This window comes from Zootoca vivipara, chromosome 1 (genome assembly GCF_965207765.1).
Source record: "Zootoca vivipara chromosome 1, rZooViv2.hap1.1, whole genome shotgun sequence".
Classification (NCBI taxonomy): Eukaryota; Metazoa; Chordata; class Lepidosauria; order Squamata; family Lacertidae; genus Zootoca; species Zootoca vivipara.
Window position 1 is genome coordinate 59,707,091 of NC_142582.1, and position 14,362 is coordinate 59,721,452.

The following is a 14,362-nucleotide window of genomic DNA, read 5'->3' on the forward strand; positions in this document are numbered from 1 at the left end:
GGCACTCAATTTAGCACTGGATTCTTATGCATCCTTACCTGTGAGTAGGTCCCACTGAATGCCAAGGATCGGCTTGCTAGTGTTACACCCTGACTTAGCTTTAAACATGTAAAAAGAACTAGTAAAATAAATACCTCTTACCTCCTCTCGCTGTAGTCAACTCTCCTGTAACCTTGTCAGAACACTGGAGTTGGCAGCTCTCCTTACTTTACCCATCTCCATGCACTACATGAAGCACAATAACTCAAAAGATACTCTTTATTGGGAAAATTTGAAACTGATTCCATATAAATTACATTGCCCCCCTCCCCACAAAAAAATCCATTCTGCACACCCCCTCCAGCTCCAGTTGATTGAAGATGAAATGTCAATGAAAAAAGGATGTGTCATATTTTTAAAGTAAGTCATAAAAATAATCCAGTCCTTGGCCAAGTTCCCAGATGGCAATTCCTGTGCCCAGTTCCTTTGCAAGCTCTAACCGCAGTTGGATGGACTGCAAAACACAAGAGACACATGAAGGATAATTAATTTTGCTGAATATAGACATTATGAACTGATCAGTTCGGGGGGAGGGGGTGTTGCACAGAAACAAAAACTAAGCAGCATAAATATCTTTCATTTTATTTCATAAGAATCCATTAAACTAAGCAGCATTTGCTTTGAATTTTTGTCATTAAATAATCTGACAAATTTATTCCTCACAAACAGAAGAATGTAATGTGCAACCAATTTATTCAGCAGATGTATACATCCTGCCTTGGAGTAACTGTATATAAAATAAACTTGCACTTTGGATGCATTCCAAATCCATTAAAATTACATTGAGCCTTTGGCCATATTCCTTTTTGTTTCCAAAACAGAAGGGTGCATACCTTTAAAGTTGGATAGAAGACTGCATGCTTTCCTCCTTTACTTCTACAAAGCACAAAAAGAGAGAAGAGTTATGAAAATTGATATTATCATGAGATGTATATATTGTCTATTTTATCCCACCCTGAAATTGTTTCTTTCCAGGGAACAGAGAAGGGAGAGACAAAGAATTATGGGTTGTTTGTACAATAAAATAATGAAGTTTATTCTAAGAAAGAGTGACAGAGACTGTACTTTAAGTAGCCTGCAGGCTGAAAAAAACCTCAGAACTAGCAAAGTTGTCCAGAAGCAGCTTCTAGTATAATCAATGGCTGATTGATGGGCAAAGGGTTTTTGAAGGTGGGCATAAGTTGTTTAAACTTCTTTTATTTCATTTCTTGGCTTTTGCATTTAGTTTAGAATCTAGACTTCTCAGCGACTGCAGATGAGATGCTTCACAAGTGGGCATACTTTTCTGCCGTGTGGGTAGCCAAAATCCATCTAAAGTGAGGGGGTGGGAAGGTGGAAGAGAAAAGTGCTTTGGTCAAACCATTATATAGTCCGGTGGTCAATACCTAATGGAAAGAGAGGAGAGGAGCAGAACAGCAGCTGCTCAGAAAGGTGGTGGAATGCTACAGATAAGGTTTCACTCTTTTTCTGAGTTGTGCCCTTAAAAGGATATAAAGGCAAATAGTAGCACCTCACCCCAACCTGCACTGCTTAAATTCAATGTCTCTTGGCATTCAAATCTCTGAGGGCATGCTTAGGCCCAAACTACATGTTATTCACACTTTTTCAAATGCTCGCTTACATTTGCTCACTAATATTGCCATTTATATCCAAAGGTGATGTTTGCTGCAAACAGTACATGTAGGAACAACCAGGGAGGGGTGATTTTCAAGTAGGATACCAACATGGGGCTCTTGCAATTAAAAAGTGGCCAGTTTAAGTACGCCACAAGAGACATTGGGCAGGATTTACCTAACGAACCCCATCAGCGGAAGCCCTAAACAAGTGTTCCCCTTGTGCTGTAGGGGTTTTACCCATCTCTTCCTCACCATGTTCTTCCAGACCCCTAAAATTGGCTCAGGGAATGGGGTCAGGAGAAACCCCAGAACAGCATGTGGGTGGAGGGGGAATCTTTCTGTCTGGCAAGCTGATATACTTGTGGAGACAGAACATCTGTAATGGCCCAACACTTAATTTCACCCTTTGAAAGCTACTTTTTGAGAATAGGTTGGTGTCTAATTTCCATTATAATTTTACAACAAAATAAAGTGTATCCCGATACACGTGCATAATTTTAACTAGACTACTATTAAAATAAAGGATAGTTTCATAGTAACTCCTCACTGAATCCTCTTATTTTTCTTAAAAGAGTGGCACTTGTCTACTGTAAAGGTGGCAAAATCCTGCTATTGATCTAATTACACTGAGTATTGCTGAACTGCTTATTATGCTGTTTTTTATTTTTTTAAATAAAACAACAACAGCAGTTTTTCATTCCTCTACTTTGAGTAAAGTAAAATCTGGAGGCAGCTGCTCCCATGAATTTTGTTTAAAAATAAACAAATGAATATTAGAGTGGGGGGACATTTTATGATTGCAACTCACCTTTTGTATTCAAAATAGTGTTCAGCTATTTGTTCATCCCAAACCAGCTTAGGTTTATGCTCCTTCAAGATTTCTATATACCTAAAAAAGGGGGGGAAAGAACAGAATTCCTGAATTCTCTCTAGAATTCATATATGTATAGCAACAGTAACACAATATTTTTAAATGACCATCTTCCCCCCACACATTTATATAGTTGGAGCTGTCATGTATGGCATCAACCATACCATGTAGCTCTACATTCTCAACCAGCAAAAAGCAGTTTTCTACACATTAGAAAAAACCTTCTTATTGCAAAGAGGTGCACCATAGCATGATCATACATTTTCTATTTTCTTTTACAGTTCATTATGTGCCCTTCAGTTCTGGTAGCATTGGAAATTATCTTTTTTTAAAAAAAAAAAATCTCTCTCCTTTTTTGTGGGGGGAAACAAGCCAATCATGCTTTATAGACTATGTCAATATCACCTTCTTCTGTAAATTGAGAAATCTTGTGGTATTTATATTTCCACCTGCTTCCATTTTCAGTTCAGTACCAGGCAATGTACACTATTTATCTATCATCTTTTACAAATAAGCACCTAACATACAAGTTTTGTCCATTTTTGGTAAAGCCCTAATAGTGGATGCCTTCCTCCTTTTCAATTCCATTTTGCAAGTACCCCAACTCTACTGTGTGACCTTCATCCCCTGCCCTCTACTACATTCAAAAATAAAACGAGGCAAATGCTCTTTGAAGATGAGCAGAACTTTGTCATGTCAAAATTAATCAACACCAACTTTCATCTTTCGCTTTGCTTGAAGTCTTTCACACAAGAGCTCTTTTCAGTATGGCAGCCCTTGGTAAGGAAGTCTGAATTTTCTTTCACTGTTTGCAGAATCTCTGGTTCAAGGAGCACCACCTTGGTCAATAATGGGCATGGATTTTAAAAGTCCTATAAGGACTGTGTGTTTAGTGACCCCTGTAACAGCTGGAAATTACAAGGAAGAACATCAAGGTCACATTCTGATAACTTGTGTTAAGAGAGGGGTTATGACTTCCATGCTCATTCTGGTAAGTATAAGGAACTGCATCCTTGATGCAGAGACTCTCCCTGCTTTTGCACAGCAATTCGGAGGTGCCTGGAAGCACAACTCAATGGTATGAACAGTCCTCCTAACACACACACCAGCTTGAAGTTAAATAGGAAGGCTGGGGTTTGTCTTGGTCCTGTGCTTCCAAGGCACATGGAAAGAACTGCAACGCAAAAGGACAGAGATAATCTTCTTCCTTTGCATTGGATTCCAAAGCCCTCCCAATGCCTCTGAAATGCAGTGGAACTGCTGGACAATCCCTACCCACCCCTTTGCAGCTGCAAGCTTGAGAGCTTGTTTGTGTGGGCATTTAAAGCACAGCAGGAACACTGCCCTACTGTCTTCCATAAGGCGGATGTGGGGATCATCTCTAACCTCATGTTACGATTCAGAGGCACAGCCTGAGGCCAAGTGCAATATGCTGCTCCTTAAGGGAGGGGCAGATAGCTGTTGACCCCCAGTTTCTGGATGGCTATTAAGGCCAGAAAACCTTGGTGGGCTTCTCTTTGTGTTACACAAAAAGCCATTCTACCTCTTCTATTTTCCCCTAAGATGCGTTAAGAAACCATCTGCCCCATCAGTGTAATGTTTTAGTATGAAATATATTTTTCTGCTCAGCATTTTGTTCAGAGCAATCAACCTTAGCTAGATATTTTACTAGAAAGCTTCCATTTCAGATGCTACAGACATTAAACTGATTTCTATCAAATAATAATCAGCTTTGCTCATCCTGAAATTTCAATCACGACTCTCTCTCTCTCTCTCTGTGTGTGTGTGTGTGTGTGTGTGTGTGTGCGCGCACACACACACACACACATGCAGAAAAGGAGAAGTGCAGTCTCTTCTAAACGGGAGAAACTTAATTTCTATACATTTAAATCCTGAACAGAACTACAGCCTTTACAGGTGGTTAAAGGAAAATCTTATGTTGCTGCACAAGGTTAGAGAGATCAAACAGCACCTTACTGGATAAAAATCACAGAAGTGAATATTGTCTTTCCTTTGGGCCTACAAGATGATGATACCAACACCTAAAATGGGTCTGAAAGTGTGCACTTCCAGGGGTTTCCACTTTTCATTGCTGCCACCAGTGCCAAATCAGCATTGCCAGACAGCAACAGCATGGCCACCAATCTACTGACGAGCCCTAAGAAGCATCACAAGTAGTGCTGGTCTGTTGCAGAGCTGGTGAGAGCACTGGGAAGATTTATTTTGGTAAGATAAAGTGGCTGTGACCTTGAAAAAAATCATATAGGTGGTTATTGCAAAGGAGATACAGTGACAGGCAGATACAGGATAAAAGGAGAAGGAAGAAGAAGAGGAGGAGGAGGAGGAGGAGGAGGAGGAGTTTGGATTTGATATCCCGCTTTATCACCACCCTAAGGAGTCTCAAAGTGGCTGACATTCTCCTTTCCCCTCCTCCCCCACAACGAACGCTCTGTGAGGTGAGTGAGTCTGAGAGACTTCAGAGAAGTGTGACTAGCCCAAGTTCACCCAGCAGCTGCATGTGGAGGAGCGGGCACACGAACCCGGTTCACCAGATTACAAGTCCACCACTCTTAACCACTACACCACACTGGCTCTCTAGTTAAGTAAAGACCACAAATGGGCTGATCTTCTTTCTGTACTTGCCCCTAGCCTGAGTGTCATGGCTTAAGATCTCCAAGCTCCAGCAGTCCACATGCACATGTGTTCTTGCTACCCCATGTGCTACCCCAGTGACAGCCAAGTCACTGTCAATTATTCTTACATGCCTCTCAGTGCACTAGCAACACCACTGTTTATAACAGGGCTCCAATTACATATGGGATTAGCAAAGATCGAGCAATTTTATTTAAAATTGTGGCATCAAACCTCTGAACATAAATAAAAAAATAAGGTAGCCAGGCCCTTAAAGCAACACACATACTGATGCATTTAACCATGAGAAAAAAAGGTTCAAAGGGGGGGGGGAATTCTATGATTTCTGAAGGGTGCTGTATGTAGAAGATGCACTTGGGCTGGATGTGAAAAATGCTGTGGTTCTTCAGCATTCGAGACATGAATGATCTATAATGGTGCAAGAAAAATTGTCTATTGCACATGACCTCAAATCTCTACTTCAAATTGGAAGAAAAATCTTCCAATACTTTTTTCTTTACCAAAAAGAAGAAGAAAAAGATTACAGCTGGTAGAATGTGCAGGGGCATATTTTGAACTCTGCACTTTGGGATGTGTTCTTTTAATCTACCAACTTCCAAATCGCTCCACCATCTATTTTAAGGAACATTTCCACTCGTGGAAGTGATGTCACAGTGCTAACTCAGTGATATCAGATTGCCAGTTGTACATTTTCACTGCCAGATTGTAGTTCACAATGTATGCTGATAATTCCCTGGGTTCATTTGTACCTACCATGGGAGTCCTTGGGCCAAAAAACTATATATATATATATACACACACACACACACACACACACACACACACACACACTTATTTCTCGAACAGAAGTAGTTTGCTGCAGAAGTTACTTCAATAGTAAAGCACCTGCACTGTACATGCTACCCTCAGTGGGGATTAAACATATTCCTTCCACTTCACTTGCATTACCTATCAAATGTAAGCACTTTATTGCTGATGGTATAGGTTTTTCCCGCGCACAGCAGCATCAGAGGAAGTTGCGCTCCTGCTAAGCATCTGGCTGGTGGCACACAGTTTCTCTCCCCCATGCCACTATCTGTGTACTGGATGACCGCAGTTTTTTGACAAGATTTTTGAGTAAAAAAAACCCTCATCTAATACACAGAAAAATACGGTACACATTAGCCGCTTAAAATGCAGTAAAGCCATTACCTGTCCCTATCCCCCTCTGCATTTCAATTCACATTTGCACCTTGCTATACACAGAGAGGGGTCGGATATGTCTTCACCTGTGTTACCTGTTCGGTTTCCCCAAGCCTGCAACCCCTCTGGAGCTCCTATTTATGAAGCTGTCATCTGCACAGGTGTGCTCCTCCATGCATGTGCAATGGTGCTCTCAAATGTACGCCCCTGGCTTAACTGTGAAGTAAATGTGGCTTAAGTTTCCCAGCTGGACTGAAGCTGGTTTGATGAAAAACACATCAAACAACTGTACAGTCATACCTCATGTTGCATCCGCTTCAGGTTACGTCTTTTCAAGTTGCGTCCCGCAGCAACCCCGGAAGTACCAGAATGCTTACTTCTGGGTTTCGCCGCTTGCGCATGTGCAGAAGCACTGAATTGTGCCCTGTGCATGCGCAGGCATAGCTCTTCTGGATGTGAACACTTCAAGTTGCGGATGTGCCCCTGGGATGGATTACGTCTGCAACTCAAGGTTCCACTGCATTTCTCAAGGAACTGCAGAATCGATATGGATTGTTGCTAATGTCATATGCATACAGCTTCAAAAACTAGCAATGGGAGACAACTGGGTGCAGACTAATTGGTAAAATACACACAGCCTAAATTACTGCTCAGTTTTTGCTGTCAGAGAGGTGTGAACACACCCTTTGTTAGAGATCACCATCCCCTCTGCAATGTGCAGGGCCCTCAGACGGGTGTGCTAATAAACATCACAGTGGGTGGCATTTAAGCTACAGGGTAAACAAAATTTGAGAATAACTGTGCCATGTACCTGTGAGCTCACTGAATAATTCAGGAGTCCTATTAAAAAACAACAACAGACGGTTCAAAAGTGTTCTCACCAGCACTGTGTACTTAAGACATACTTTATTTGAGCAGTTAAGCAGAATTAACATTTTAATGAAAGCAGTGACCATATGTAAACCTTGACATTTCTAAATAAAGTTTAATGGGACCCGAACCAGCACTCCTCACACAGTGTAAGTACACAACCTTACATTTCTCAGAGCATTTTCTTCTCAACTGCTCCCACTCCCTTCCCCCCCCCCATGCAAGCTGCTTTTCAAGCTCTCATAAAATAAAAACACTGAGTCTTGTACACATATGCTGTTTCACTTTTCTAAGTTTCTAAGTTTCACTTAGAAAAGCTTTCAAGTTAGGAAATTCTATATAATAAAACAACAACAACAACAACCCCATAGAACCTATTGCCAATTCCATGCACCACTGTAGACTGTAGTCACAACCTCTCCATCGCCCACCATATGGGTGGGGAACTAACAGAGAAAGTTAAATGCTGCTCTAAAACACTCATACAACTGATCCAGTAACTTGAATTACTCTGTGAAATTTAACACTTAAGCTTCTATGTTAACGGGGCACAGATGTTTAAAATTAAGAGAAATGTAAATATGTTATGACACATCAAACTTACTTTTAAAATGATATTCTTTTTCCAGGCAAGTGAAACCATGAATTCATAATTACTTATGCACATTTAATGCATCCTTCTGCTGTTACGTTGGTTAACTTAGTCCGTGTATTCGCTTCTTACATGCTATTTTCAGTTATTTCTTCCGCAGCTAAAAGGTATACAAAATTTCCCTTTTTGTTTCCATTACTAGTGGCAAGTGTTAATTAAGTTTTCCCTTGCTCATACTGCACTTCCCTGTCATTTTCAAAGCATCAGGGGATTGGGCTCTACAGACTATATCCCGATTTCTCCCCTCTAGCATTTGTTTAGTAAGCCATATATTGTTCCTTTCAGTTTACCCATTCTTAACACTTGACAGGTCAGTCTTTACAGTGGGACTGTTTTTGACAGGTTAGCCCACCTTGACAGAATGGTAAGACTGTAGCTTTTAAAAGAAAAAGAAAAAAGCAGTCTGGACATGCTGCAATCCATAGAAAATACCATTCTTGTCTAGTGGCCAACAGGTTAATGGTAAAGTAATTTACTTTGCCAAGGCCAACCTAGATCCAAGCAATCCCATAAAAAAAACAAACTGGCATCTAAGAAATGAGATGCAGAGTATTGTTCTCTGTAAAGAAAGATGGAATAAGCTTGTGCTTCAAGCCCCAAAACACCCTCCCCAATAAGCTTGTTTACTTAAGATGAATTGACTTTGATTGTTGAGCCTACTCTCTGCTGGTCTAGGAACAAATGATATCAACTTCTGGTGAAATGCTTCAATTAGATTGTACACTGAAGTTTATTTCCAGTATTCACCTCAATTTGGAAGAGGGTACCCCTGCATAAATACACATTTGCATAGATTTTAGAAGGTGTCTATTAGAATAAATAAACTAGGTACCTTGCTTGGAAAAATAGCAATTTGTAGCCTGAGAGTTGCAATGATCAACAGGCAGCCATGATGCATAATTACACGCAGTCACCCTGCAAAATGATGACTGATGAAGGAATTTTAAATTGCCTAGCCATCAAACATGTGGCACTTTTCCTAAATTCTCCCAAGGAGGAGAGCGTTGAGAGGCCTGCCTGGAATCACTTGCTGGGAAAACATGTAAAGCATTAATTATTGCTGCGTCAGCCAACTAATTAAGAAGGCAGTTGTTGAACAAGACATTTATTAAGAAAAGTACCCTTTAAAATATTGCTTGTTAAGAGATGTTGATAAGAATTATTGATTTGGGAGCTCGTATAAAAGATGCCAGTCATAAAAGTATTAAGATTTCATCAGTTTGTTATGGTTTTCAGCAGCTTCAATACTAGACAGTTTAGACAGCAGATGATTTGTGCTGGAATAAACAGAATTCTTCAAAACCAATTGGTTCATGTGCTCTAAATGGTATTTCAAATTCATGCATCTTTGGTGAAACTGTAATTCAATGAAGAGGTTGCAGTTGCAAATCTTGGAAGTAAATGGTCAAATTATTGGGATTAATCTTAATTTGGATTTTTGTGTGTGTGTGTGTGGAAGATAACAGACTTTGACTGCCAGTGAAACCACATGTTATGCATATGCTGGTTGTCACCAATATTCTGTTAGCTACTTATTTGAAAACCGCAATACCACCATATATTAAGGAAGGGCTTTCATAACGTAGTATGGAGATATATCAAATGCTTTTAGTGCAGCTGATCATGTGGCTGAAGAGGAAAGATATTTGAAAAGAAAAGCAGCTTGCCTAGTCCAAGAGGCAAGTGTGCTATTAAGTGTATATGCATGCATCTTCCACACCCATATTGCTATCAAGAATTGTTGCCTGAGGCATTAACAAGCAGCTTACTTACAGAAATTTGCACATTATGGATATACCTAGATCAGTGATGGCCAAACTTGGCCCTCCAGCTGTTTTGGGACTACAAACCCTGACCACTGGTCCTGTTAGCTAGGGATGATGGGAGCTGTAGTCCCAAAACAGCTGGAGGACCAAGTTTGGCCATAACTGACCTAGATGATTCCTGAGAACTAGATACATGAACATTGTCACCACCCTTGCAACAAGTGATCTACACAATTGCCGTGATCTACACAATTACCTCACCCAGAATATGAATGTGCCCATGTTTGTTCCAAATCAAGGATCAATTCCCTAAGAAGCTCTTCTCTCACTAAGAAAATGAAGCAAGATCCTGCACAAGCACATACAAATAACAGAGTTCTCAGGCTGCTTTGTAAGAGCATCTGCAAACACACCTATGATGAGGGAGGGCTACCGTAAACAAAGCACACAAAAATTAAAAATGCTTCTCTCTTTTTTTGATGAAAAAATTCTTTCTTGGAATTCATTCATGTCATTACAAATTTAACTTCACACATACACATACATACAAAAATATATTCTTAAATTAATTTAACATAAAATGTTAATTTAACATTCTAATTCCGCTTAGATATCCGCTAAGGTAAAATCATATGATGTTACATAAAATAAAGTAAAACAAGAAACTAAAGTAAAATATAGACTTTCCATAATTTCCCAATATAGTTGACATTTGTGATTTTGAATGCACTTATAATTATTACCTTACATTTAATATACTTTCTAAGACTTGCTTACAACCTAGCGTACCAATTTTCCTTTATTTCTTAATATTCTATGTACACAAGGGTCATTCAAACACTACAATAGATAATATGTTGCTGTTATTTTTTTGTAAGCATCTCTTAAACGGGACGCTGGTGGCACCGTGGCTTAAACCACAGAGCCTAGGGCTTGCTGAAGGTCGGCGGTTCAAATCCCCGCAGCGGGGTGAGCTCCCGTTGCTCAGTCCCAGCTCCTGCCAACCTAACAGTTCGAAAGCACATCAAAGTGCAAGTAGATAAATGGGTACCGCTCTGGCGGGAAGGTTAACGGCGTTTCCTTGCGCTGCTCTGGTTCGCCAGAAGCAGCTTAGTCATACTGGCCACATGACCCGGAAGCTGTATGCCGGCTCCCTCGGCCAATAAGGCAAAATGAGCGCTGCAACCCCAGAGTCGTCCGTGACTGGACCTAATGGTCAGGAGTCCCTTTACCTTTACCTTTCTCTAAGATGGAAAATTTCCCATTTTGGGGGGAAATAATTGTTTGGTGTTACCTCTTAACCTGTTTGTTAACTGAGCCATTTCCACAGAGTCTAATAATTTATTTTGCCATTATGTTAGTGTTGGTATCTTTTCCCCTTTCCAATTAGATGCTATTAATAGACGGGCAGCCGCTGCTGCATATAAAAAGATTTCTCTTATATTTTTTGGAATGTCTCTACCTAAGATTCCCAACAGAAAGGCTTCTGGTTTCTTTAAGAATGTTAATTTGAACATTTTTTTTTCATCTCATCATAAACAATATTCCCAACATCTCGGAGTTTTCTGCATGTCCTTCACATACGATAAAAATCTCCCATTTTTTCTTTGATGGTGTAACATGCAGTAAAATTCATGTTAATTTTCCAGATTGCCATTTTTTCATCATAAGGGATGTCCGATATCCTGCACCCATTTAATCATGACCACTTTCACCTCCTCCTCCCCAACTTCCCAGTCGAGGAGTTGGTACATCCTTGTGATAATCTTGGTGTCATTATTTAACAGCACTATTTCAAATTTAGATGGCTCATTGGCAAATCCATTTTTTTGTCCTGTCTGAATGTCTCAAAGAGTTGATGATACTCTAGCCATCCTGATAATTGATCTTTTATTTCTTCATACTTCTTGAGATTTAATTGATTGGCTTCCTCAGTTAATAACATGTTATACGTCAGCCAATTTCCTTTCATATTTTTATTTTTAACTGCCTTGGCCTCTAGGGGAGAGATCCAGCACGGAGTTTTAGGTTCCATCAAAGCTTTATATTTTATCCAAACCTTGAACAGCGCATTTCTTACAATATGACTGGTAAAACTTTTATGCACTTTAGATTTATCATAATTTAGATATACATGCCAACTGGAGTGATTGGCATGGCCCTCCAGATCCAATACATCTGTATTCTTCAGTTGGCACCATCTCTTATAAACAAAAACAAACAAAAACCAGGGGGGCTCATAATATAACTTTAAATCAGGTAGGCCAAATCCCCCCCTCTTTAATATCAATTAATAGGGTGTGATTTATCCTTGGTCTACATCCCTGACAAATAAATTTAGAGATTTCTTTTTGCCAATCTATAATGCAGCTTGCCTTTCCAATGATTGGGATAGTTTGAAACAAGAAGCGGAGTTTATTACAGTTATAGACCAGCTTGAAAGGCACATTTAGGAAAATTTCACAAGAATAAAATATGCATTTAAAACAATATACAGCAAACAGCGTAAGAATAAAAATTAAGTTAAACACATAGACATGTGAGAACCTAAAGTTTGAGATACCATACAGATTGGCCCTATCACCCTGGAGGCCCACTTCGACTGTTTTCCCAGCAGACTAATTTGTTCCGGGAGGATGGTCTGCGCCTACAAATCTGCGCGCAGAATCTGGCAACCATCCAAGTCGTCTTTTGATCTTTGCCTAAGAGGAGAGCATTAAGTTTAGGCTTATCCGGAAGGTCAGCAAGCCTCTCCAATTGGGGGGCAATGGTATCTCTGCGTACCTCGTCATAAAAGGGGCATCTAAAAAATAAATGTTCGGGGCTTCCTATTTCCCCTAGTGGGCAAGTGCAAAGTCTCTGGGCATATGGGACTTCTCCAAAAGATCCTTCCAAAACCAGCTAGGGCAACGCCGAACTTCGGGCAAGAGTAAAGCGTTTTGCAGGGCTTTCTTGGCATGAAAACAGGTGTGATCAAACCAAGGTTTATTTACTGTTCTCGGTTTAGTTACCCTCTTCTGTGAGGTGTTAAAGAGGTGGGGTTTAAAACATTGGAGTAAGAAGATGTTCACTTTTATAGCCGATATGTTCCCCAAAAAGATAAGTTTAGCCTGGTCCAAGCTTCCATACTCATTCCAAGTATTAATGTAGTTGTCCTGGTGAAGCTTAATATTTTGGGGGGTTAGCCATATTCAGAGATATTTTATTTTTTGGCAGAACCTCAATTGTGTTGACCTCTCAATTTCTTCTTTTTCTTGATCTGTGATGTTCTTAGCCAGAAGTTTCATCTTATTACTATTTAATTTAAATCATGTGACTCTCCCATAGTTGTTGATTATTTTTATAGTTTTATTGATACTCTTTTAAAGATTTTCAGTTGTTATAATAAGGTCATCCACGAATGCCCATAATTTATATACTTTATTTCCAAGTGTTATTCCTTTGATGTTTTTATCCTCTCTTATTTTCTTATTCAAAAATTCCAACACTAGGATGAATATTAGGAGGCGAGAGAGGGCATCCCTGTCTAGTAACTTTATTTATCTCACATTCCTCAGTTAAGTTACCATTGATAATGATTCTTGCTTTTTGTAAATAGCCTGGATTCCTCTACAGAAAGCACCTCCAAATTCCATTTGCTGTATCATGGTTAACATAAATTTCCAAGATATATTATCAAATGCTTTCTCCGCATCAACCGATAACAATATAGCTGGTTTATCAATTCTTACTTCCAGATATTCCATAATGTTTCTAATATTGTTCTGCATTAAATGGTGAGGGAGAAAGCCTGCTTGATCTTGATGAATAGTGGTTTGAAGAATGTTTTTAATCTATCGGATAGTATACTACCAAATAGTTTATAACCGTTATTCAAAAGAGATATTGGCCTGTAGTTGGAAACCAGGGCTAAGTCCGTTCCCTGTCTGGTAACATAGTTATATAACTCTCTGACCATGAGTCTGGAATTCTGCCATATTCTAGGATGTTATTCATTGTGTTCTTCAATGGTTCGGATAAAATTTCCCTCTAGTATTTTGTAATGAATTGCCGGGAGCCCGTCAGGTCCTGGTGTTTCCCCCAACTTAGATTTTTTTAGTTACAGGTAGGTAGCTGTGTTGGTCTGAGTCGAAGCAAAATAAAAAAATTCCTTCAGTAGCACCTTAAAGACCAACTAAGTTTATATTTTGGTATGAGTGTGCATGCACACAAAAGCTCATACCAAAATATAAACTTAGTTGGTCTTTAAGGTGCTACTGAAGGAATTTTTTTTTATTTTGCTTAGATTTTTTTAATAGCTTGCTGAACTTCTAGGGCAGAAATGGGTGTATTCAAGATTTTACTTTGGTCCACTGGGATTTTAGATAAATTATTTTGGTCCAGGTACTCTTTAATCTCTTAAAAGTGCTTCTCAGCAAGTACCTTAAGTCTGTTTTGTCTAGTGCTGTACACTAGAAAGCTCCCCACCCCCACCCCCCAAGAAATGGGGTGGCTCCAGAGAAATGTATGTAAACCCAAGAAAGCTTCAGTCCCTTGGGAGCCGCCTAACCTTCAGTTTGCTTGGCCAAACAAAGAAACCTCACCAATCCAAAAAGCTACACGCTTAGACCAAAACCCTTCTTATACTCTCTGAAAGCTCTCTGCTTTCTGGATCTTTTAGCACCTATGGTGGTGACAATACAATAATGATTACTGTACATAACTATTAGGGAAG

The 14,362-nt window shown here is 39.6% G+C and overlaps 1 protein-coding gene across 6 annotated transcripts in view; it reads right to left on the minus strand.

The window, feature by feature from the left end:
• Window positions 1–240: 240 nt before the first annotated feature.
• Window positions 241–14,362, minus strand: part of CHID1 (chitinase domain containing 1) — a 96,884-nt gene continuing 82,762 nt past the window's right edge. For all 6 annotated transcript variants that reach the window (XM_035121831.3, XM_035121844.3, XM_088666001.1 and 3 more), the window contains 3 exons: window positions 2,464–2,544; window positions 873–915; window positions 241–493 (listed from right to left, as the gene is read on the minus strand). In XM_035121831.3, the coding sequence (XP_034977722.2) occupies window positions 395–493; window positions 873–915; window positions 2,464–2,544 (223 nt within the window). In that variant the 3' untranslated portion in view covers window positions 241–394. The remainder of the gene's footprint in view (window positions 494–872; window positions 916–2,463; window positions 2,545–14,362) is intronic.